General features: G+C 33.0%; 1 protein-coding gene across 2 annotated transcripts; it reads right to left on the bottom strand.

Annotated features, from left to right (window-relative positions):
* Positions 1-312: 312 nt before the first annotated feature.
* On the bottom strand, positions 313-25,815 carry LOC140043784 (protein rogdi homolog). 2 transcript variants are annotated; one of them, XM_072088259.1, is made up of 13 exons: positions 25,712-25,815; positions 24,727-24,798; positions 24,176-24,209; positions 13,537-13,588; positions 13,036-13,093; positions 12,157-12,240; positions 11,174-11,269; positions 7,353-7,451; positions 6,309-6,428; positions 5,018-5,116; positions 3,097-3,140; positions 1,383-1,509; positions 313-510 (listed from the first exon to the last, which is right to left on the bottom strand). In XM_072088259.1, exons 1-13 carry the CDS (start codon positions 25,748-25,750, stop codon positions 466-468), a joined length of 969 nt encoding a protein of 322 aa, XP_071944360.1. In that variant the 5' UTR covers positions 25,751-25,815; the 3' UTR covers positions 313-465. The 2 variants fall into 2 exon arrangements, with proteins under 2 accessions (XP_071944360.1, XP_071944361.1); XM_072088260.1 differs by lacking the exon at positions 5,018-5,116.
* Between the last annotated feature and the right edge of the window lie 445 nt (positions 25,816-26,260).

The raw sequence follows: 26,260 nt of genomic DNA, 5'->3' as shown, positions 1-26,260 counted from the left end.
AATTGTAACAATGGAATGTGTTTTGTTTACAAGATAAATGCTCTAGTTCATATAATTTGTAATCAACTGACTCAACTAGCAGATCAAACAGTTTAATTAAATGCCCAATTTGTAATCATGGAATGAGTTTTGTTTACCAGATAAAATATGCCTAAGTACCAGCTGTAAGCAACTGACAGATCAATCAACCAAGAAACATAGAAAAGAATAAAAAAAGTCATTAAAATCTTCAATTTCAGAATTTTATAAAAAGCACTTTACACACTGCACTAAAACAATCACAAGAATTACAATTAACAACAATAACGGGTGATTAATAAAACTATGTTTAAATCATTGCACTTAAACTATATACACAATATTGAGTAGATTTGGGGAATTACTTTGGTGAGGTCACGATGAATACTTTGGCGATTTTCTGGAGGAATTCTGGGAAGAGCTGGGACGAAGAATATGAATACATCTTCAATGTTCTTGCTTAGCTTCTTGGTATGGTGCAAATACATCAATCTACAAAGTAATTTATATAAGTAAAACTAAAGAAAATCTACAAAGGGCGTGTGGATGTTGGAATACTGATCGAATTTAACGCTCATCGCATTGCTTGTATCCTTAGGCAAGTAACCTTACTTATGTTGCCTCTCTTCACCCAGGTGTATAAATGGGTACCTGGTAAGGTCAAAACAAAACTTTGTGCTGATTACTAGCTGCAATATGGGAGTATGTTTCCATATGTGTTTGATTTAAAATTACTGGGGTAATAATGTGCAGTGCTTAGAGGTTTCACAACATCAGGCGCTATATAAATCCATGATATTATTATTATTAAGTCTTCCGATAATTGTCAAAATTTCCAGATATTAGTGATCTCCCTTCTCTCGCTAAATATGTAATTTCCCCTGATTGTACTACAGTATATTGGATAGAGAAAAAAAAATCAGTTTATTTGAACATTGTTTAATACAGTATATATGCTGATGCGCAAGATTTTTTTAATAGCACCATTTTTGCCTGGATGTATTTAAAAAATATATACAGTACAGTGCCCTCTGTGGTTTGGCTAGTTTTACCAAAATTTAACTGTAAGAAAAACTATGATAGAACCACATGGCAAAGGTCATGAACTCCTACAGTCACACATTCGAATTGGACTCTTTAGCCAAATTGGTTAGTTTTACAGAGACTATGAAAAGTTCTACTGGGAAGTCAGTGGTCGGAAATTTAATAAGTGATCAAACTGACAAATTTAGCCAGCAACTCAATAAATTTGACCAAACTAAATCAAGTGTGATCAAGGCTTAAGTAGTTGAATCAGTCAGAGGTTTCAGATTCAGTAGGTCAGCAGACCAATAAATAGGTCACTGACTCAATAAACTTCATACCTTATTCTTAAGTTCTTGGCATGTTTGCAGGGCAACTGTGAAATACATCAACGTCTCACTTAGCCATGGAACGACACTCTCTACCAAGTATTGAGAAGTCACTTCAAATCGACTTGAACCAACTTCACTAGAAAAAGAAGCAATTGAATAAAGAAAAAACTTTATAAAATATTTACATTTCTTCTATTATATTGCACACAGTTACGAACATTTTCTTAAATATTGACACGAAGGAAATAAAAATTAATACTTGTAATAAACAATCAGGGTAAAGATTTGAACCAGGACTTCATGGTTTAGAAGGTAAGTACCTAACAATCAAGAATTGTGTGTGTGTTGTGATAAACAATCAGGGTAAAGATTTGAACCAGGACTTCATGGTTTAGAGGGTAAATACATAACAACCAAGAGTTGTGTGTGTGTTGTGATAAACAATCAGGGTAAAGATTTGAACCAGGACTTCATGGTTTAGAGGGTAAGTACATAACAACCAAGAGTTGTGTGTGTGTGTTGTGATAAACAATCAGGGTAAAGATTTGAACCAGGACTTCATGGTTTAGAAGGTAAGTACATAACAACAAAGAGTTGTGTGTGTGTTGTGATAAACAATCAGGGTAAAGATTTGAACCAGGACTTCATGGTTTAGAAGGTAAGTACCTAACAATCAAGAATTGTGTGTGTGTTGTGATAAACAATCAGGGTAAAGATTTGAACCAGGACTTCATGGTTTAGAGGGTAAGTACATAACAACCAAGAGTTGTGTGTGTGTTGTGATAAACAATCAGGGTAAAGATTTGAACCAGGACTTCATGGTTTAGAGGGTAAGTACATAACAACCAAGAGTTGTGTGTGTGTTGTGATAAACAATCAGGGTAAAGATTTGAACCAGGACTTCATGGTTTAGAAGGTAAGTACATAACAACCAAGAGTTGTGTGTGTGTTGTGATAAACAATCAGGGTAAAGATTTGAACCAGGACTTCATGGTTTAGAGGGTAAGTACATAACAACCAAGAGTTGTGTGTGTTGTGATAAACAATCAGGGTAAAGATTTGAACCAGGTCTTCATGGTTTAGAAGGTAAGTACATAACAACCAAGAATTGTGTGTGTGTGATAAACAATCAGGGTAAAGATTTGAACCAGGACTTCATGGTTTAGAAGGTAAGTACATAACAACCAAGAATTGTGTGTGTTGTGATAAACAATCAGGGTAAAGATTTGAACCAGGTCTTCATGGTTTAGAAGAATCATCTAAGCACCAAGAGTTGTATATGCTGTGATTGGGGTACAGATTTGAAAGACTTGACATGGTTTAGAAGGTAAGCACAACCAGCCAGAGTTGTGTGTTTTGATAAACAATCGGGGTCAAGATTTGAACTAGTATGCCTACTCCATGGTTAGAATGTAAACACCTAACCACTTAGACTTGTGTTTAAAAAACACCTAACCACTTAGAACTTATTTATCTAAATTCAAATTATTTAGTTTTTTCAAGATATAAAATTTACAATAATCAATACTGTTACTGATACCCATTAAGGAAACATAAACGGACTTAATTACAAATTCTTGCTGTTAATAGCAGTTAAGTGATTTTTGTTTAGTTATGAAGCGTTTTAATATTGTATGTGTAAACACTGCCAATTGGTCAATGATTGGTATACAGGTTGGAGATCTTAATTGCAGCACTTATTTTATACAGAAATGTCACTTACAATGTACTGACTTGCTTGTGATGTGTGCCTAAAGGCTGAGGTCTCTATAAGATATAAGCATTAAAAAAATCATTAGTTTTTTTATGTATTATTATATAATTTATTGTATTATTTATGTATCATATGAGATATTTGAATGGGTTTCTCAAATATAATATAATACAGTCACCTCTTCGAATACTGGACTCTCAAAAAACAGACTTTTCGTCAGATCCAAAAGGTCCAAAATTCATTTTTACCATTAAAAACACCCGAATTTTTGGAAAACCAGACATATTAAGCCAGCCCAAAGGTGTTCAGTATTTGGGAGAGTAGACTGTGAGTAAAGCTAGCTCGGTAACAGAGAAACCTACTAACCGGAATGGTACAGAAAAATAAAACTGTTGAACACTACATAACATACATAGCTTCGTGAATTGCATATTTTTCTCTGTATATTTTTGTTTTTTAAATGTAAAGCGCATTAGGTCTTTTTGCATAATGCGCTCTATCAAGCCTCATTTATTGATTTATTAATCACATTTTTACATTACTATGTTGCCCCTTTCAAAAGCTTGAATATTATAAACACTGAAGACACAGAAACAACAAAAAAATGGTCTGGGAACAATGGAGTAGAGGTAAGCAATTATCCAGACATTAGTGGTACCGTTTATTCTATATGGTCAAAACACTATTTAAGCTACCATGTGTAAGTGTTTCCAATGATTATTTATGAAAATAAAGGCGCTAAAACTCTTTTCAATTTCTAATTAAAAATAGATGCATGCCTATGAGAGTTATTAGTGTTATACTACCCAGGCCCAAATTAATTAAATAAAAAGAAAAGAGGAAAGAACATGCATCTAAAGCTCTGAGCAGCAGTAACCTGCACCATCACCACTATTAGTATGATTATTAAGTCTAAAGGCAAATTACTGAAAAATTACAATGCTGGACCTCAATGGAGATACAAAATAAAATAAGCTTGAAATCAACGATAAAGTAAAACAGCCAGAACAATTAGCAGAGTTTTCGGGCAATACTAGCCCTTCATCAGTGCAAGTAATTATAAAATCTAATATTTTTTGGTGATAAGCATAGTTATTCAGTTAGTTAATGTCAAGTACTGATTTAATCAAGAAATATTCAATTTAGAAAATTAATCTATTTTGTTAAAACATTAAAATTTTCTCTATAGTGATGCTAATACAAATAATGAATAAAAAACAGAAAAATGTCTTATTGTTAAATGACAATTTTGCTTATCTTTAGTATAGCATGAGAATAAAGAAATCAAAGTGCAACATAGTGTAGTAGGACTTTCTTTTTTAGCAACATTAGTATTTCAGAAAAAAAGTGCTGTTTTGTAGTTTGTGAATAAAAAGAATTTGATATTTAGGTAAAATAATTATTTTTTCATTATGGATGAGTACACCTAAAGCAAAAAGTTAATATATCTAAAATCTAGAGGGTACAAAAAAATAGTGTCATCTTGTTTTTTGTTGGTTTCCTGCATGCAGACCATATACTGGAGTGAACACCTTTTTATTACGTCACATATTCAAGTTGCTTTGTCACAATGCATACTTTGTCGCAACTTAACACATTCCACAAAATTTGTCCGCTTTTGTCAATGCATCTTATGCAAATTTGCCAATGTGTAGCGCTGATGCAGCTTGTGTCTACAATGTATAGCCCCCAACAAAATTGATTAAATGCATAGCTCTTGTTGAAATTTGTCAATGATAGAACCAATTGTGGATGCATAAAGCTTTTACACAAATTGGTTAAAACTTGCAAACTTTTATCGTTTTGGTATGCTTAATACCTATTAGTACTTGTTGGCACAATTAAAAACTTAAAGCAAGCTCTGAAATTGACGTTTTTGCTCACTCTAGATTTTATATACTGAACTCTATGATCCAAGTATTACCCATACCTGTATACTGGAATGCCAATATGCATCCTGACCAATGGTTGATGCCATTAAAGGCATCATCCTTAAAGACGATTGCTGATTCTCTATATTCACTCTTCTCTGGGTAATGGAATGAAAAGAATGACAAATAATGAACAAAGGAAGGACACAGTACAAAACTGAATCATGGATAAAAAACATTAAACATATAAAACAAGCAATTCAATTGTGATACATGAAAATAAAATAAATGTAAAAAACAATGAAAGGGAAAAAAAATGTTGGGTAGACCTATTTCCTTAGAAAAATAAAATTGGATCAGATTTGGAGTTAGGCTAACATAAAAGGAATCACATTTTGGTAATAGGCTTATATCTGAGGATGTGCTTATACCCAATGGTGGGTTTTTAACTGAGGGTGGGCTTATACCCAACGGTGGGCTTATATCTGATTCAGCATGGTAGAACAGGTTATGAGTATATTCAATTGTATTATCCAGACATAAAATTTATATTGAATGATGCTGTTGACAATGACAATGACAACACCTGTGATGACCATTACTACTCCTAGAATCTTGAATAATTCTATTATTATGTTTAGTGTTAAAAAGGAGAAACACATTGATGCTTTAGGTAGTAAACACTGTGATGATGTTCATGTGTCCTAACAGATTAGATTTGAATCCAGATCCACAAATGTACATTCAGATCAGATTAAAGGAGACTAAAGAAGATTAAAGGAAAACTTGACCGAGGACAATATTTTAACAACATATTAGGGATGTATATGATTTCAGAACAATCGCGAGATAAAGGATATCGCTGCACGCAATTGACGGCAAGGGCTGTACAGCGATCGTGTGGAGATATCCTTAATCTCGCGATTGTTCTGAAATCATATGTACATCCTAATACGTTGTTAAAATATGTTCCTCGGTCAAGTTGTCCTTTAAATGATAGCTCAGCCTCTGATAATTACATAAGCAAATTTTTAGCTTGAATCTGGGGTATATATGTAGGAAACAATTATGATTAAGAAACAATGATAATAATGTGGATGTAAATGATTTTTAGGATTAAAGAAGTTTAACATGATCCAAACTTAACTTGGATTAGAAGGGATCAGAAGGGATTCAGAATGATTAACAGCTCAGAAACTTACACAAGCAAATGGTGTAGCTTCAATTTGATGTAACTTTATATTAGGCAACAGTTATAATTAAGTATACTAAAGATGATAATTTTCTGGGATTAAAACATTATACAATTGGATTAGAAGGGATTAAGGGAGATTAATGACAGATACTTACATGATGAGCTGACTTCGAAGCTGGAATCTGGTGTATATAGTAAGCAATCATTACTAATTTATTACAATGAATAAAAAAGTTTAACATTGCTTCAGGTGGAAGAGGAGGATTTAACAAATGCTGCAATGAGAACAAACAAGTTTAGATGGTTCTGGAGCTTGGTAGTTTACTGGCCTTGTAATTATGGAGTTCTTGGTTCGATACTACTTCTGTCGAACTCCAAACCTTTTTATAACGTAAACGTACCTCCAACCTACCTATCTCAAGTTTCAGCAGTACATCTGCTGAAATTGAAGTGCTTTCAGTTCTAGGTAGATTTAAGCTCAGAATTTATTTAGGTATAACATGTTAAATAGCAAACAAAATGTACTTTACTGCAGTAACTGCAGTAAAGCCTTTTCACATGGTTTCTTATATAGTAATTGTTTAATGGCTTTGTAACTGCCAATTAATATGGAATGCCTCGCATGGTTTTCCTAATATGAAATTATACACATAGTGTTTCTAAAGACAATTCCACAAAATAAAAAACATAAAAATAAAGAACACATTCATTGCACTAAAAAAAAATCATAATTATTACTTAGGAAAAATATCAGTCTCATTTTCTGCAATTCAAAAAATAAAACTATATAACACCAAATTTCCTTAATGACAAACCATCAAAATTCAATCAATCAGTTACAGAGAGACAGAGATATTGCACACAGGAATCGTAAACTGCTAGCTACGTAGGTATCAGAGATAACTTGATATAGAGTAAAAGGACCATGTCAACATTATTCTCTTGCTGTTAATGCATATTTATTTTTTGCTAAATCCAGAGAAATTGTCTGCGAAGCATTAGCCTGTCAAAGTGCTTACGAAACATAAAATGTATTTGATAATTGCAATCCAAGAATATACAAAAATGTAACAGATGTATTTATAGTGTGTCATCTGTGTTAGATGGGAAATTTGCCAAGAAGATCTTTTCCCAACAATAAGCAGAGAAATAAGCTGCTTTGCTTCAATCACACTAACCATTTCAAAATGCTTACTTACGGTAGATTTATTGCGATAGATATCTGGAAGTGATTCTTTGGATGGGTTTAGTAGACACTGTCGACCATGATGTAAACTACACATAACCTCATCCATTAGCTGAAAAGAAAAGCGAAAAACATTCTTTAAAGATGTATTGTCCCCCAAAAACATGAAAAATTAAGATTAATTAAATTCAGACTTTGAATATGTTATTTTTCACATATAAAATGACAAAATTAATGGTTAAATTCAACCAAAAATCCATTGGCTGGCAGCCATTTTTTGCTTTAAATTACATTTTTTTCAGGTAAATACATTTTTTTTAACCCAATTTTTGGTCAAAGTGGATAACTATCATGTTACACTAAAATGGAATACTCAAAAAAAAATATGTTAAGAATTATTTTTTCAGGGGGAGGAGGAGGGAAGTGAGTCCCGTGTTCTCTGAACGTAGGGGAATGAGCTGTTAGGAGCTCATTGTACTAAGCCTCGGCATTATGTGGTAGGGTGGCCAGTTCCTTTCCACGCCGCCTTTTTTCTCCCTAGTATTTTCAACCAGGTACTCATTTTACAGCTGAGTGAACTGGGAGTTGTCGGGCATTGAACCCGGGTCTATCTGTACGACAGTCAAGTGTCCTAACCACTCGGCTATCCAACCCCTTTCAGGGGGAACAATACATTTTTAAAGGAAAATTCTATTGAAGATTTGAATCAAAAATATATATATTATAATACTGTACTTGTATGAAAAACTTTTAAAATAAATACTTTTAACAAAATAAATACCAGAAATTTGCAAAAGTAAAAAAAGCCAACAAGATTAGAACTTTTCTTCCAACTCTTTATACTGTAAACCTCAACATGGTTCTGTGGAAACACCAGTTTACCACAGCATTTAAGTAACAGTTTCAGTAGTAATGCTATGAAGGTAAATAAATCAGCCATAATCATATGGCATTGATAAAAGCAACGTAAACCTATAATATCCTAATATATAGGTTGTTGCGAATCAAAATTTTCCTCATAATAGGGACTTTACGAAACATGACGGTTAGAGGGAGGACGCTAGAGCGTACTAGGGTGTCTCTTCGGGATCCAGTCAAGTCGCCCCATCGCAAAGTCGCCCCATACAAAGTCGCCCAATACAAAGTCGCCCCATCGCAAAGTCGCCCCAAAACAAAGTCGCCCCGGCACAGTCGCCCCATTACAAAGTCGCCCCATCGCAAAGTCGCCCCAACGCAAAGTCGCCCCATCGCAAAGTCGCCCCAACGCAAAGTCGCCCCATCGCAAAGTCGCCCACGGTTTTATTTCGGAAGTACCGCCGCTAGTAGTAGTACGCTGTTTTAATCATATAGCGGTTGCGTTTGATATCGATTGCGTTGTTACTTTGGTCGCGCTAAATGTCGTATACATTATAATGTTTACCCTATTATATACATAATTTGTGTTTTAATTTTTATTTTACAGGTTATAATGGAGTGATGTGCTTTTTAAAAATCATTAAAAAATAGTCCCTTGTTTGAAAGTTCTAAAAAGATTTCGAAAAGATTATCCCTGATTTATAGTTTCGAAAATGTTAATTTAATATGATTTTAAAATTAGTTACCAGAGCCACAATTACGAATCTTTCTTCAACCTACGCGTGGATACCAGCTCATTTTTTAGGATAATATAATAAGTGTATAAATAGTAGGCCTTCGTATATTTACAGTAGTTAAAACAATAACAGCGTTGTAAGACAATAAATGTTATATAGGCTACTTATTGATCATTTTGCATTTATTGACAAGTTATGTGTCTATAGTTATTTAATTTTAATTATGACTTTTCAAAATGAAGAAATAAAAAAAAGGGGATTTCTACGCCGATATGATCGTTTTACACATGCAGGTATTTTAGTAAAATTAAAACGCTACATTTTGACCATGGAAAAACCATCGTACAGTATGATTATCGTGTGCGTGTTTTTTAAAAAGGGGAATCCCCGACGGGCAGCAGAAAGACGTAGCAGCTGTGAGAAGGAAACAGATACCAGAAAGAGCAGCTCCGATTGGTTTCAGAGAATGTTTCAGATTGCGAGTCGCTTTTTATTCAACAGCAGAATGATCATTTTACTGAAGAAATTCTTTTCAACCCTTTTGGTTATAGAACATTCTAATTATCATGCCTAATAAATATCCTCATATCGAGTGTTTATTTAATTTTAATAAACAAGACAGTGAAGAGGCACGGAATAATACGTACACGGACGTACGACGAATACACACATGCACGTCATCATTTACGACATAATATAGTGGCGATATGATGCAATTTTATAATGGATATAATGATGGGATTGCATTTCCAGGCTTATAATCAATGTTCATTGTAATACTATGTATATAATAGTAAACTGAATGTTTATAAATAAATTGTTTTACCTAATTTGTTGCATATAAAAAATAAAAGACACAGACGTAGCCTACGTTCCCTATAAAATATTTCACATTTAAATTTATGTACTGTTAAATGACATTATGCTGAATAATAGGCTTAGTATAATCTTAAACTATGTTTACAAATTGTCATTTTTAAGGCACACATCTTTCTCTCATCAGAGACCTCAGTGTAAAATAAAAACAAAAATCAATTATTAATATAGGCCTAATAATAATAAATATTCATCGACCAAAGTAAAAATAATCTAGATCGTATAACATCATTTTATCGCGACCAAAATTAAACGCCACCGATTTCGAACGCGACTGATATCATCGTAAAACTCCGACGGGGTTTCCCCATCTTCAGATGGTGCGTTGTAGTGCGACAACGGCGGAGTAATTACGGGGGTTTCCCTCTGGTGAAAGCTAGCACGTTAGAGCGACCGCGGAGTGATTAGTTGGGGGCTTCCTCTCTGATGATTGGGGAGCGTGCCGATCGAGTGACGTACCTGAGACTAAATGGAGGGGCTTCCCCTTTTATGCCTACACGTTCCGTGTTATTTTGTGTATCATTGCGACATTTTACGCACTTTTAAACTATTTTTTAACGTTTGGGGCGACTTTGCGATGGGGCGACTTTGTGTTGGGGCGACTTTGCGATGGGGCGACTTTGCGTTGGGGCGACTTTGCGATGGGGCGACTTTGCAATGGGGCGACTGTGTCAGGGCGACTTTGTTTTGGGGCGACTTTGCGATGGGGCGACTGTGTATGGGGCGACTTGTATGGGGCGACTTTGCGATGGGGCGACTTGACTAGCATCCGTCTCTTCATGCGTTAGGGCGAAATTTCTATTAATCAACAACATTTACACGGAGGGAAATTGTAAAGGATAAAAAAAATGATCTCAATCAGCTGAAAAGTTAAACCCATGAAATCAAATAAATCATATACAGTCAACATAGCCCTTTTGAATTGCTAGGCTCTGGTGATACAGCATAGGTCAAGCCTTCCTAGCTAGGGCCTCGCATTTAAACGCCGCTTTTAACACAGCCAATACAAATGTTATTTCATTAAACAATTAAAATAGGATGTCAAATATGATTTAGAGATTTGAAAATTCCACATTTAAGTGTAATTTGAACTGTATATTTAAGGTTATATATACATTACTTCTTATCGTTCTCAAAAAGTTAAGACGACAGAATTTCACGCTAATCTCCGCCCACTGTTAAATCTCATGCATAAATTATTCATGAGCACCGTCCTATGGCTTCCCGTCGTGTTTCGTAAAGTCCCTATTACCACCGTCTATGAAAACATGAATATACCTTTTGGGGGATATGTGCATCTTTTATTGAAAGAATAATGTAGATTTAAATGAAGCCTTTTGTATTGTTAACATTGATCTTTTTGTACCTGTGAGACTTCTTCACCTGATTGAAATTCATAATCTATATCTTTTATGGAAACTTGCTCTACTGCTGTTTGTAAATGGTTACCGGCGTCTTGCACCTGCACAAATAAAAACAAAATCTACTAAATCAGTCTTAATCAATAATTTAAAAATAATACATACACAAATAAGGTAAACAGATGCTGCAATAACATTTCATTTGAGCAGCGGCTGGTGACTTGTTTTCATTTTGTTTCATAACATTACAGACTAAATAATGATATACTGTAAGGTCAGAGGTCAGGAAAGATGAAGAAAAACATCTTGTGTTGGGCAAGCCTTAAACAAGCACGAATGTGCGATACTCAGGATACAGCAAAAGAAGCTGTAATTACGTCATAAGACGGGATGTAACGTCACATACACATCAATGAGTCGCTACCAAATACTGCAGCTATACGGTACCATCTTCGAGACGTCATATGGCTGTATCCGGTTTGAAATTAAAATAGCTTTGAAGACATGTCCCTGTAGTATATTCATGCCAAATCTCAGCTCAATACTACAACGAATAAGGGAGGAGTAGTACTTTATAAATCGCACTTTTTACTCAATTGTGTCCAAATGAAGGAGAAGAAAATGAGTAAACTATATAAGTTTCCTTCAACACATACAATGTTTTTTATTAGTTATTATCACAAGTGTTTATATAATTACTGTATTATTTTATGTATTTTTAATATATGTGTGGAGAACATTTATTGAATATGAATATTGAATAAACAAATCAAATCACTTATGATTTTAATTTGTTTCAATGCAGAAGTTAATGAGGCAGTCAGTCAATGCAGTAAACAGTGTGTCCATAATAATTGCATACAGATTTAGAAATAGTAAATCAAATATAGTTTTAGTAATTACAGTATTATGATTTTAATATGGCCCATAAATGATGTGTACATTAGTGTGTAATAAAATGTAAATCTTATATTGCCGTTAATTTTACCTGTTGTAACCTCCATGGTATATCTTCTCGTATAGATGTTTTTAAAACTGAACCAGCGTTCCTATGTAATCTTAATGTTAAATCCTACAAGAAATATTTTTTTAAACAAAAGTTATGAATAAATTGTAATGGATGGATGATGATAATATTTACTTTTTTTTATTCACTCATCTCACTAAAAATTACACTCAAGTTTACCAAATTAATTTTGTATTTATTTTTTATTTTATGTTTTTAAGCACATGGCCAAGTATTAATTATCAATAGCTAATTCTGTCTATCAGATAGGTGGTAAACCCTCTGACTGGGGTAAGCTTTACTTGTCTAGAATGATGAACTGGGTTCTTTAAACTATGTATGAACAAAGGCAAACTAAGTACACTGGACCTACGGTTCATAGTTTGTATCCTAGAAGACTTGTTCCACCACCAGAACTAGGAGCAAGCAGGGCTCGAACCCATGCCAATATTGTTGGCTCACTCTTTAGGTACAGTAAACTGTGCCCTGCCTTAACCCCTTGGCCATTTTCACTCAGTAACAATTTCAGATGAAGACAATGATGTAAGTATGATGATTAACGTGACAGAGTCTAATTCTACTGTAGAACAATGACAATTATGATGTAGGCCAAGATTACGACAATAGGGAGCTTTGATTTGCACGGAATGACTTAGATCAGGTCGATCGGTGTTGTTTTACGTCGGTTGACGCCCATACATAGTTACCATCAAACTTGTGTCAAGGTGACGATTGAGGATACACGACTATCCCAGCATGTGCACAATGAATTAACATTACTTAGTTTGGTCGTCTTAAATCAAAAGCTCTCTACAGATCACAAGGTTGATAGTATTATCAGTATACTGATTTGATACTTACTGCCTTACTTATTCTATCCCCCTGTAATGTGATAATGCCTCTAACTTGATCAGACCCACTACAAACAAAATCATTCAATTATTCTCTTTATAAAAGTGAAAATCAACACTAATACAATTGCAAGGGTACACAATTCTCATCGGTGTATCTCCACATACTACAGTACAGTATTTTCCCAGTATCATGGGAATATTTACCAAATATTCCCATGATACCGGAGGAATCTAGATACAGTACTGAGAAAATGATGGGAGGGACCATTGTCAACATTATTTGTATACTGTAGACAGATTTTGTTTTATGGTATCCTTGTATCTGCTGTGAGAATAGAATTTGGTTTGGGATTCAAGTATGTTTAACTATCATCATGTTCAGCCAATCTAAAAACACATGTAAAAAAATCAGGGTACTAACCCAAGGGTGTTCAATTTTAGGTGTGAATGCACTGTTTATCAAATTGAATAGACCATGACTTATTTTTATACAGAAATGTATACTTACTTTGCACTTTGTAAAACAAATTTCTCTGCTTTTATTGCATCAATATTATTTTCTGTGAAAACCAAAAAAAATTAAATAAAATGAGCATTATTTTTCTCATAAATAAAATATATCATGAGAAAGTTTTTAGTATATTCTGACTCAACTTGCATATGAAAGGTTTGGTGGATGGAAATGCCATAGAAACAAATTGTATCACTTGGCCAAATAATACTACATTTGAGTTCCCCCAGAGAAGGGTTGGAGGGAATGGGGTACAGTATATTAACATAACTGCTGTGCATATTGAAAACCACCTCCGAGTGGGAGAGGGGTATTCACTCTGATGCAGATATCTTTGCTAAATAATTCATATTTTAATTTAATTTAATATGTACAGTAGTAAAGTAATCAATCTAAAATAATGTTAATCAGAATGGTATTTATAAATGCTCTGTATCAATCATCACAGTACTATAATATTTTAGCTGTGTTCATGTTTATTACTATATCAATAACTTAGATTGCTGGTGTATACTATAATTATATCATGCTTAATTAAAAAATGATGACATTATTCTAAATACTGTTAATGAAATATATAAAATAATATAACATTACTACAAGAAAAATAGTGAAGATAAATTTAATTAGCATTGAATAAATTGAATTAAAGTACATTTTTTTAAATACGCAATCAAGATTGAGTAACTCGTTGGAGTTGGAATTTAAAGAGTCGTGAGTTATTGTTATTACAGTATTATATATTTATATATCAATATAAAATAAATTTTAAAATATTTAAATAAAATAATTTAATGAAACCATTATGATAATAATGTATGAAAATAAGTATGTTGCCTCAAAGATACAATGAGAAAGAAAATAAACAACCGAAAACAGTGCAAAACCAAATTTTAAAAATTATTTATAAGAAATGAAATTATGTATGAAAATTAGAAGAAATAACAGTAAAGCTATATTACTTTTGTGATAACATGGACAGCAATATACTGTAGTTAAATCAGCAAACCTTTTAGCAAGTCAATTGAGACCAAAAACGTAAATAATTAAACACACAAATTATTGATAATCATAGCTATATGTTGATAGTGTATTCCAAATGAGTCACTTGGTATCATTCTCTGTGTATAGTATATTAACAAGTGGTTTAGTTAGAGCATCTCTTATTCACATCTTTGAAACGGGTAGGTTTTCCTTTCCATCCTATTGATTTGCATTAAGATATTTGTATTGCTGAGATAGACTAGAAGTGTAATCAAATATTAGTAATCTATAACCAACATATTCAATGTGTGTAGAGTGCATTGGAGTAATAATTGATATGTGTGCATTTGCAGTGTTTTATTTTTTAAAAAGGTCAATACATAATAGACATTTTATGAAAAAAAAAATTGAAAATAGAGACATTAAAAAAAAATTAATTGTATGGCTGTTCGTTACTTAGAAAAGTACACTTAAAAAGTAACATCGTTTCAACTCCATCATGGCGTATTTCTCAAGCTTAATTAACTTTAAAGGATGAGCTTTGACCATTGAAACACTGTCATTCCTTTTTTTAATCCTTTATCTTTTATTTCAACGTACTCAGACAGTTAATAAATATTTTATCATTAAAATAATAAAACACAGGTACAGTACCTGTAATGTATGTAATTTTAGTAATTTTTATTTAGAATAAGGTTAAACTACTTTATAATTTATCATGGTCTCAGGTAGGCTTAGGGAGTGGGGTAGAGTAGATTAGAATTGTAATTGTCCAGTTTAGAGGTTTTCACATTACAACTGACCAAAATCAACCAAAAGCCTTGTCGACACTATCAAACTTTATGCGACAAAAACATGTGATGTGCCCATATGGACACGATGATGTTATATCACTACCATATTTGGCATATCACTACACCATATGTGCACATCACACAAACTAGTTTAATAGTGTAGACAGGGTTTAAAAAATGAATGAATCCTAATTAATAATGTTAGTTTCAGACTATAATGCAATTCAGCATTCATCAGGCCATTAAACCTGAACAATCAATTTTCCAGTAAACTCGGACAGCCACAGCAGCAGTCTGATTTTGGAAATAATGACATCGATATCTATTACATCATCAAATTTACATCCTGATGATATTTGATAAGATAAGTATCTGATGCTGGCATATAAATTTGATTAATGGAAATTGGTTTTCGGTAATAAAATACTTTGAACCAAACCAAGAAAAACATTATACAATACAAATCTGTACATATTCTGGAAAAGGTCTTTCAAGAGGTTCAGATTTAAAATAGAAATAGACAATAAAAGTTTAAAAAAAACTCTCCATGTTGTAATGGAGTATTAGGAATCAGAATTTAAAAAGAAATGGAAGCGAAATATTTTGACTTTATGAATTGTAATTCAAAGTAATGTATGCAAGTATTAATCTGGACAATTACAGTAATTAGCCTTTTTTTTTTTAACAGCATACACTTTCACAATATATTGCGTCATTTTTAGTTTATTTATTAATTAATTTGCATTGTTATTGCTTGCTTAACCATTTTTATTATTTAAGTTGTTTTGAGATTCTTTTTTGTTTGCCTTTGGAAATGAAAAAAAAAAATAAAATAAAATTTACAGGAGATTTGAAGAAGTAATAAAATAGTTAATTCAACTAGAATATTTGTTTCATAATTTGTGCGTATGTATAAGAAGATTATTCCACTAATAATAATCGATTCATAACCCTGTGAATAAATTAACCTTATTTTCTAGGCAGCAGAAACAAACAGGACACAGTTTATAAAGAACCGGTTAAATGGCAGCATAAAAATAGCGGTTAAAAACACACTCATATGAGGCTTAGTGCCATTCAACTGGTTATCGCTACGTTTTTATTATTATTATGCAACTTATAGCTACAACGCAAAAATAACACATTGTGACTGAAAGGAGACAACCATAACCACTGCTTAAGGACACAAACAAGACAGCATAGATATTTCTCAATCTCACATGATTTTGTCTATTTTATTACAGTGTTTCTAAATCAAAGGACAATGAATAATAAAATTAAATGTTCAGTTTGTTAAGTTTAATGGCAGGGCATATTTTCAATAAACTCTTTTTACGATCCTTTGTTTTCACTTAGATCTCAAGTTAAGAATTTAAAATATTGATTTGTGACGTCGTTCACAAATGGGTTAGTGATAATGTCAAATCAATAACGTGTCTCTTTACACGTCGGCCAATCCAATCAAGCAGATTGTAACATAACATTGTTAATCAATTACACCCTCTATGAGTACTTATAATTTTGTTGTTCTAAATAATATGGACTATTTTAAAACTATTCAACTGCAGTTACTGCAGTAAACTAAAGAACATTTTGGTTACTATCTATTACCAGTTTATGATATTAAAATATTAAGCAAGCTTTTCTGGGGGTTATTACAAACATTTTGTTGAAATCTACACATCGAAACAAAAATTTTTTTTTTAAATGTAGTAACTTCAGAACATGAAAAATAAAAAGAAAAAAAAATATTGCTATTCGATTTAGTTTCTTTAATGTAGCATTTAATACAGTAAAATATAAATGATACTTAAAAATTGCTAAAATTATATCATATTGAACAGCTTTATATAATAATAATATTGTTTTTGGCTATGAAAATATATCCAAAGTTAGTTCAATGGAAAAATAATTACGGCAATCAATAAAATACCATATGCATGCATAAAAAATAAAACTATTCTAAATATTAAATTGCAGTAACATTTGGTTGTAAAAAGTAGTATGATTTTGATATGAAACGAAAATGTTTCTGCAATATATTGCTGATATAAAATTGCCTATATGATACTATAGCATTAAATAAAGAAAATAATAGTGTTTATTTCTGTATCAGAGGTTTACTCTCATAAGCCTACAAGCATTTTAAGGTTGGATTTTTTAAATTACATTAGTTTACTCTTTGGTACTGTACTGTGTTCTGTATTCTGTATCAAATATTAACTTAAAATAAGAAAATGGAATTTTAGTCAGTGTTATTTTTATATAATGCTGCAACACTTATAAAATACAGTCGCGTAACACAGGGGGCAAAGGCCCCTGTTTAGCACCCAAATGGAACCAACATTGGATACAGTTAGTTGTATTGGGGCTGCTTATGCCCTGGGGCTGCTTATGCCCTGGGGCTGCTCATAGTCTGGGACCTTGGGTTTATCCAGTGAGCGCTCAGCCGTTATACCACTGGTTAAACATATTAATATTACATAGAGATTGGATTAGATATGAAATTTTTATATTATTACCATTTAGATAATCTCTCACTGATAAATACTTTGTTATTGTATATACTGTATATGTAAGAATTTTTATAGTCCAACAGTCTGAAATTAAATCAAAACTATAATTTTAATTTCATAAGATTACAAAAACAATCCTTTTTTAAATTAATGAATGAATAAAAGAATGGTCCTGGCAGTTAGGCTACAGTATGCATGGCTGTAGAGAGAGGTTAAAAACAGACGAGGTAAATAAGATGCTTTAAATATAATTATTAATATAAAATATGACAATCTCTGCTGCGAAATTGAGGTGGGTAGTGAAAATTGAAGATTTCAGAAAGTGCCTCATGCCAGCTACGGTCATGCATGGTGTTCAATAGTAGGCCTATTGGTCTGTGACCATTTTACCAATCACACTTAGGCCTAGGCTAAGGGAAACATCATCTATTATTAATTTAAAAACCAAATCTCCTATCAAAGTGAATACCATTATCATTTTTATTTTTTTGGTCTTAAATTAAAATTGAAACCCTCATATTTAGATTAATACAGACAATAAAAAAATAAGAGAATAGTCCAGAAGTCTACGCTTACCCTTAAAAGGGAGAGAATGCCTGTATTTTTCTGAAATCATGTATTACAATTTAAACCGTAACTTAACATTTAAATTGGCAATCCACAAGCAACTATAAACTATAATAACACCAATTTTCAGTCAAAATAACAGAAAGAGAAATATCTATTTTATCATAATAATATATTGTTGTCAACTTTGACCTCTTAGCATTTATATGGTAAATAAAAATGGACAATAGCATTGTAAATGTTTATAATAGATGGATTTGTAAAATTCAGAATCACATGATAAATTGTGACTCAACCAATGTGTGCATGGTGTTCACATGCAATATTTGCCTTTATTAAAATGTGGTACCTTTTAGTACTCAAGACTTTAGTTTGTGTTATATTATTATTAAAGAAGATTTCACTGTTTTTAAATTTATTTTAAATTGAAATGAAAATGAACAACCAAACTGGTTGGGGAGGGAGAAAGCCCATACTATATTATAATTTTCATTTAATATTCATTTTAAAATATAGATTAATAAAAATAATAAATATATAATAATATAATAATAATAATAATATAATATATATTCTTTTAATGTTAATACATAAATTAAACAGTTACAGTAGTTTTTACTGGACACGTACTCAAATGTCTGGTGTTTTCAACATTTTCAAAATGCATTTTGGATAGAGATTCTGGCTTCAGTTGTGTTTCTCGTTATCTAAAAGTGATATTGCAGCATATAGTATTCACATGGGACCAATAAGCATTGATTTGGATCTACTCTGTATTCAGCACTGCTGTATGTAATGATGATTGTAATGTATGGAAGCCAGTACCTTTTATTGAACTGCGTAATGTATGAATGGTTTGACTACCTTTCACACAGCGTATTATGAATGAATTTCAAACTAGGCCTACTGTATGCATGTACAGTATGTCTCCAGTGCCTTTTATAACTAATGTAATAAGTGTACAGCCAGTCTTTAGTAGGCCTACATTTATTATTTGTATTTCTAACAACTTTAATAAATCACCCCAACATTTGGAGTAAATTTATACTATGAATGATTTGACTATTAGAGCCTTAAAGATGTATTGTCCCCTGAAAAAATAATTTAAAAAACAATTTTTTTTTAATATTCCATTTTAATGTAACATAATAGTTAAACACTTTGACAAAAAATTGGATCGAAAAAAAATGTATTTACCTGAAAAAAATGTAATTTAAAGCAAAAATGGTCAAATTGGCTGCTTGGTTGAATTTTACCATTTATTTTGTCATTTTATAAGTGAAACAATGATTTTTTTCATTTTTTTTTTCTATTGAAGTGATTAACTTGATTAAAAATACAAAATAACATATTCAAAGTCCGATTTAATTAATCATCATTTTTCATGTTTTTGAGGGACAATACATCATGTAGACACTTTTTGTAATGTTTTTGTTCTGAGTATGTGTGTGTTGTGTCCGTTGGATATTGTGCTCCGCCAACAGAATTTCTATGTTTTTTTCTTCAAATAAATGACAATAAATGATACTTCACTTGACTTGACTACTTTTTACATTGTGCAACATTTGTTTAGACTACCTTTCACACTGTGTAATTTTATAAAGGGCTTGATGATCAGTCTATAGTACCTTTCACACTGCTAAATTAAATTTGTCTTAGTTTACAGTACTTCACACTGTCTTAGCTACCTTTCAGACAGTGTAAAGGTATCAGGGCTTGTCCTGACTATCACATTGTGTATATGAATTGCTTGACTTGACTACCTTTCACACTGAAATGCATATGGTAGATCGTTTGCATTGACTACCTTTCACAGTGTGATACCATAGAGTTGAGCTCTTAGCAGACATAATGTCTTATATAATCATAAACATTTTTTAAATTAAACCAAACAATATTTATAAAAAGGATGCAATTTCTACTTTGCATTTAAAATTAATGATGAATTAAAATGGAAGAGTCCATGCAATGGATAATATAGAAAGCGAAAAAGACACACCAACAAAAGGTAAATGAAATGAACAAATGAAGTGAAATGTCACCAGTGCAGGGCTGCAAATTAAGGGGTATTTGGTCGCATTTGCGACCTAATTTTTCTGTTTGCGACTAAAGCAACAGAATAGGTCGCGCATAGCGCGACAAGATCGTCTGCTTGTGCGAGTTGTTTCAAATTGAAGTCAGGTGTGTTTTCCCTATTTAACTGTGTTGTAATTTAATCTCTCTCTACTCTACGGAAGGCTCAGGAGTTTCCACTAGTCACCGCCGCCGCAAAGGAGTCAGGTTCATTCAAGCGTACAAAGCCCCTAAACATTTTACACTCGTTATGATTGGAAGTTCGTCCATTTATTGTATGCTGCCTTACCCAATCACACAAAAGGACACCAAATACACAGCACAGTGTGACGCGCGGACGACACAAACCTCGTGGAAAATCACCTACGTTTTAAAGAAGGAATATAAAAAAACAATTGTACCGCCGTACACAGAAGTTAGCCAGGGCGGGCGCGGCAGATACTAAGGATTGTCGCCGCGCAGCCATCAGCATTTTTTAGGCAGTATAATGGTTATATCATGATTACTAAATAATGTAATTAATGATATATATAATAATATCTATTCATTATAATATAGATTAAACAGCAGTATTGTTTATCAGTAGATTTAATACTTTATTCCAGATTCTGATTATCGAAAATTATATATCAGAGAAAATACCGCAGCTTTTCCTACGAAGTAGCTTCGTAGATAAAACAGGCTACGTTGTTGGCTTTGTAGGTTACATTGTTTGGCTTCGTTAGTAACCTAACCTCACGATGTTCTATAGTAAGTAACAAGGTGTGAAAATTATTATTTAATGTGTTAATTTTGACTGGCGGAGGAGGACCAATTTGTACATTACTAAGAAATATATAATATAATATTTTTTATTCGAAAATCTTTCATTCGTGTGTGTTTTTTTACTCTCAACAACGGTGAATATAAATTTCCTACAATGTAAACGTATACGAGACACGATCCAACACAATGAACTATGCCAACTAATAAAAATAATATAGCGAACGTCCAGTCGATCCAAAAACATGCAAACAAAAAGATCGTAAACAATTCATTCTAAATATAGTATCAAAACGTTCAATCGGTCGCTCAAAAAGACTGCCGACAGAAGACCGTAATTAATACAGACCTAGTTTTTTGGTCACATGTCATGAAATGAAACGCGATAGTCTGTTTTACCACGTGGCTACAAAACAGAGTACTTGTACCTGAATTTTGCGTCACATGAAACGTAATACAGCTCTATAAACTGTTCCCACGATTCGCACGTTTTTTCCCTCCAAATTCTGGTCGGGCCTTTTATCGTAATAATAATTTACAAAGGCCTGTTAAATCTTAACATGGAATATATATTTATTTTGCATATATTTTGTTTGCGTCCTAGCCAAGGTGTTGTTGTTTTTATAATTCGCTAAACCAAGGTAGGATTGAATGGCCGGATTGAATCATGTAGGCCGCCGAAACTCTCTCTGCGTGAGTTGAGGGCCTCGGGCCCGATGTCGTCTCGTCGGCGGATGTCCTGCCAAATTAGGACAACCGATGTGTAGGGCGGCTACAAAAATTAACGTCTTCTACTAGGATTTTAATTAGCCAACAAATACATGTTTGTTTCCATTGTTCATGCTCCTAAAGGCGATGACATTGGTGTATCGACGCGTAGATATTATCATAAACAATACATCGTAGGCAACGAACAATACTTTGTAAATTGCAGGATACGTTTAGAGAACAATGACCTACGGTCTATTTACGCGTAGGCTACGAAAGGTTACGCGTATATACAAAGCAGTAATTTCTTTCCGTACCGTAAAAAGAATAAATCTTGCGCGAATATAAGTGGCGCATCAGGACCAGTGCCTAAAATGTGCATAACCCAATTTATGTGCTCAGAAATCGATTGAAACAACCTATAATTACTTAAAAATCCCGCGCTGGGGGGGGGGGGGGATTTTATTTTTATACCCCCCCCCCCCCCAACTAAACTAAAAACGGATCTGCGCGGATGGGGTTTGAGGGAAGGGGGTTGTTGTCGATGAAAAGGTGCTACAAAAAAAATTGGTGGTGCTACCAAAAATTATTATGAGCCATCATACAAATTTGATAGTGCTACCAAGTAAAAAAGTTAATTTGCAGCCCTGCAGTGAGAGACTATTTTGTGCCAACTAATACTTGGATAAACAGACATTGGCCATTAGTTCCTCCCATGGCAAGCCAACTACTCATTGATTCACCTGAGGTTAGAAGTATAGCCCATGATGTTGGTTTATCATTGTAAAGTGGACACTCAATAGATTTGACCTAAAAGAAAGTATTGTTGCCCGACTAACTTAAATTATTTTGTGAAAAATTATTTTTATTTTTTTGAGCCAATCAATTCAAAATTTGACGAAAATTTCTATAAATTTGTTTAAATATTAAAATTGCTTTTAATGCCAAAATTATAATGAACCAGTTCTGAAGAAAAAAAACATGGCCAACCAATCCCTGTTTGTCCCTCTGTTTGGGCAACAACTTTTGTTTAGGCCCGATCATACAGTGTTGATGCAAAAAGCAGGGAGTACTATACCATAACTAACAAAATCTGGACGAGCAGGTTGGCCTAAAGAATAAGACACAGTAAAAACAAAAAACAATGATAACAATGGTATTATTCAAAATAATGATAATGTGTAAAAACAAAAAAAACAAAATCATAAATGTGCGCAACACCACACACTGACAAGTAAATGTACTGTACACTTTATCCATACTCAAACAATAATATTAATTTGAGAATTAATTTGCGATGACCGACACTTCAATTCATTTTGTGTAGGCAGGGCAGTTGACGACGCATCGATTGACCAGACCTGGATTGTTTCTAAGTTTTCGCAAATCGAAAGCTCCTTATTAAAAAGTGGTGACGCTTTAAATTTATTGGGTCAAAGAATGCAATCTATACATAGAATTCCGTGGGACCTGTATTTTAGGGAATACTTTTTGTGAAATGATCAAGGGACAATACATTTGTAATACTAAAGGGTCCCAAAGGTGTGTACTAAATAGAAGTTCTAATATATATAGTTTAAGTAGTAAGAAAAAATGTTATTAAATTTAGTTTTGGTAAAAATTTCAGTTTATGGAATCTGGTTTCAGGTTGGATGTACTTCAACTAAATCAATAACACAATGGTGATAATAAAGGTTGCATAAGGTACAAAGTGCATACAGTAACTTATTTACTAACAATTTATTCAAACAATACAATAGGCTAAATACTATATGCAACACTAAAAAGTCACCAGATTAAGTTTATATAGGATGTTCTATCCTATTGGGCATAATATAATGCTTTCACAGAGCACTTAATAGTAGACACCATCTGCTAGATAATACATTAATAACATGGAATTTTTGTTAGTATCTTACAATGTTCATGGGTAATTTAAAAATGGAACAAGTAGTTAATTACTAACTATCTTGTCCAGTAGAGAGATGTGGTTTGATGCCCACCCATTTTAAATAATTTGTTCATGTTGATTTATAGACTAAGATATACCACTTTCAAAAATATTATTTGCTTATTATAACACAAATTACTTGAATCATATCTCATAGCAAATAGCTAGATATTTTCACCAAAAAAAAGCCAATTATTGTATTCATAGGTTTGTTTTTCAGTGTACACTGTATGCCATGTACAGAATCTTTTCAAAGAAAATAAATTGATTCTAAATTTTACCTGTTGCTTGTGTCCTAAATCTTTTTCCACATTCCTATATAAATAAATAATAATTTGAATAATGCTATTATAATCAATAATAATCATTATAATTATTTAAATTAAGTATATACAAAACACTTGTGTTCACTTTAAAGAACGTAGTCTTCCAAGATGAGTATCACACACATGCTGCTGCACTTACACATGTCGTGACCCTTTTAGGTTGCAACACGCTAGGACGATGACGATCGACAATAACACTAGACAGACATACATTTTTCTTAGAAAAACAAAAATAAATTAGAAAAGTTTTCATTCTAGAACTACAGTAACTATAAGATACCCATTTTAAGCTGTCTAATATTTTTTTTAATCCAATCAAATGACATGATCAAGAATGGTAATGAATAGAATAAAAATATTGACAGACTTTAATGTTCTACTCTAATCTGCATAATTTTATTATTTCTTTAAAAAACAAAGGTGATTCTTTTTTTTTCCAGGGCCGAATTTTGCACGCAGGTTAGCAACAACAAACAATATCTACTTCTGGAGGACAATCAACTTACATGAAGCATTTCTTTGAGTTCCTTTAACACATTGTGAACTTCTTCTTGTAATAGCCACTGGTATTCACTTTCCTACAAATATATAAACTTGTATTAAAATTAGAGCCCGTTTTCCAGTCGACAATGAGTTACATTGAGTTGTGTTGAGCTTTCAAATCGTGAAACTTAAGAATAAATAAAACGGGAATGAGAATGCTACTGAAACGCAGACATGAAGTGTTTCACAACCAAGGTCAGCCACATGCAGTCGAGCTAAAATATAAATTGAAAAAAGGCCCAGCTCAGCGTTCTTGAAGATGTTAATGCTGATGTTAATCAAAATGAATTACAGTAGTTTGACCTAGGCCTATTGTCATTCCGCACATTGATGATTTAGCTAGCATATTTTCAAACTGTCACTTTCTTTGCAAATTCTAATTATTACATATTTATAAAGCATTGTAATGAGTTGGCAAAAATAGACACAGAATCATTTTCCAACTTGAAGGTTTTGTATTTGCTTTTTTAGTGTGTCATGAAAACGATCTGAGCTGATCAGACCATCTGTTTAATTTACGACACGTACTGTACATTAAACTATGTAACAGACCTAGCCCTAGAGTAGTCTGGGCAAGTCAGGTCTGCAAAAGTCCGCCCCCCCCTCCCCCTATCTCCTAGCTAGCTAATGAATGGTCAGGCCTACTAGGCCCTAGTACTACCCTCTCTTGCTCATGCCAAGAAGTGGCATCTGGCATGCCATAGCCTACTAGGCCTACTAGCCTAATAATAAGGTAAGCTAGGGCCTACTGTAGGCCTACTAGCTAGCCTTTATTATAGCTAGGCTCAAGCCCTACTACTAGGCCTAGCCACCTACCTAGCTAGGCCTACTTAGGCTAGGAGGCTAGCTAGGCCCTTCTCTAGCCTACCTAGCTAGGCTAGAGGGCTAGGGCTACAATACAAAGGAATATAATATGTCATGTGATTTTCATCAAATATAAATACATACCATACTGGAAATTTCTTCAATCTCATCATTACTAGTCATTTTTCAGGGTGAAAAGTAAGAAAACTCGCTGGGTATATTCTGCTTCTTGCTGCTGCTAGACTGTGGTAGCGGCCGCCGGTGGTGAGTGGTGTGTGGTATGATGTTTACGTACGTAACGTCGTGTTATTGGGCTTCGGGAAAATGATGGCGCTATCATGTCTTCGTCTAGCAAAGAATAATGGTCTAGCTGACTTTCACCAAGCGCATCAGGACATCATCTTTTTAGGAAAGACGTTTGCGTGATGACCCTATCTGACTTTTTTTTTCGTATTGGTAGTGAACAATTGAAATATAGCAATTATTGTCAATAGATTAAATCTTTAAACAAAAATCAGATATCTAAACGAAATATCTCACTTAAGTAAATGCTTAATACACTAATTATAATTTATTGTAAAAAAAAATTATTATTATGAGTTTATTAAGCCACAAATGAAAATCGTAGAATATTACGAATAGTGGAGGGTCACCAGACAGGCATTACTTTACTACTACCAGACATGTTCCGAA

The sequence above is a fragment of the Antedon mediterranea genome, chromosome 3, assembly GCF_964355755.1.
Source record: "Antedon mediterranea chromosome 3, ecAntMedi1.1, whole genome shotgun sequence".
Classification (NCBI taxonomy): Eukaryota; Metazoa; Echinodermata; class Crinoidea; order Comatulida; family Antedonidae; genus Antedon; species Antedon mediterranea.
Note: the sequence above shows the minus strand (reverse complement) of the source record. Positions and strands in the feature narration are given on the sequence as shown.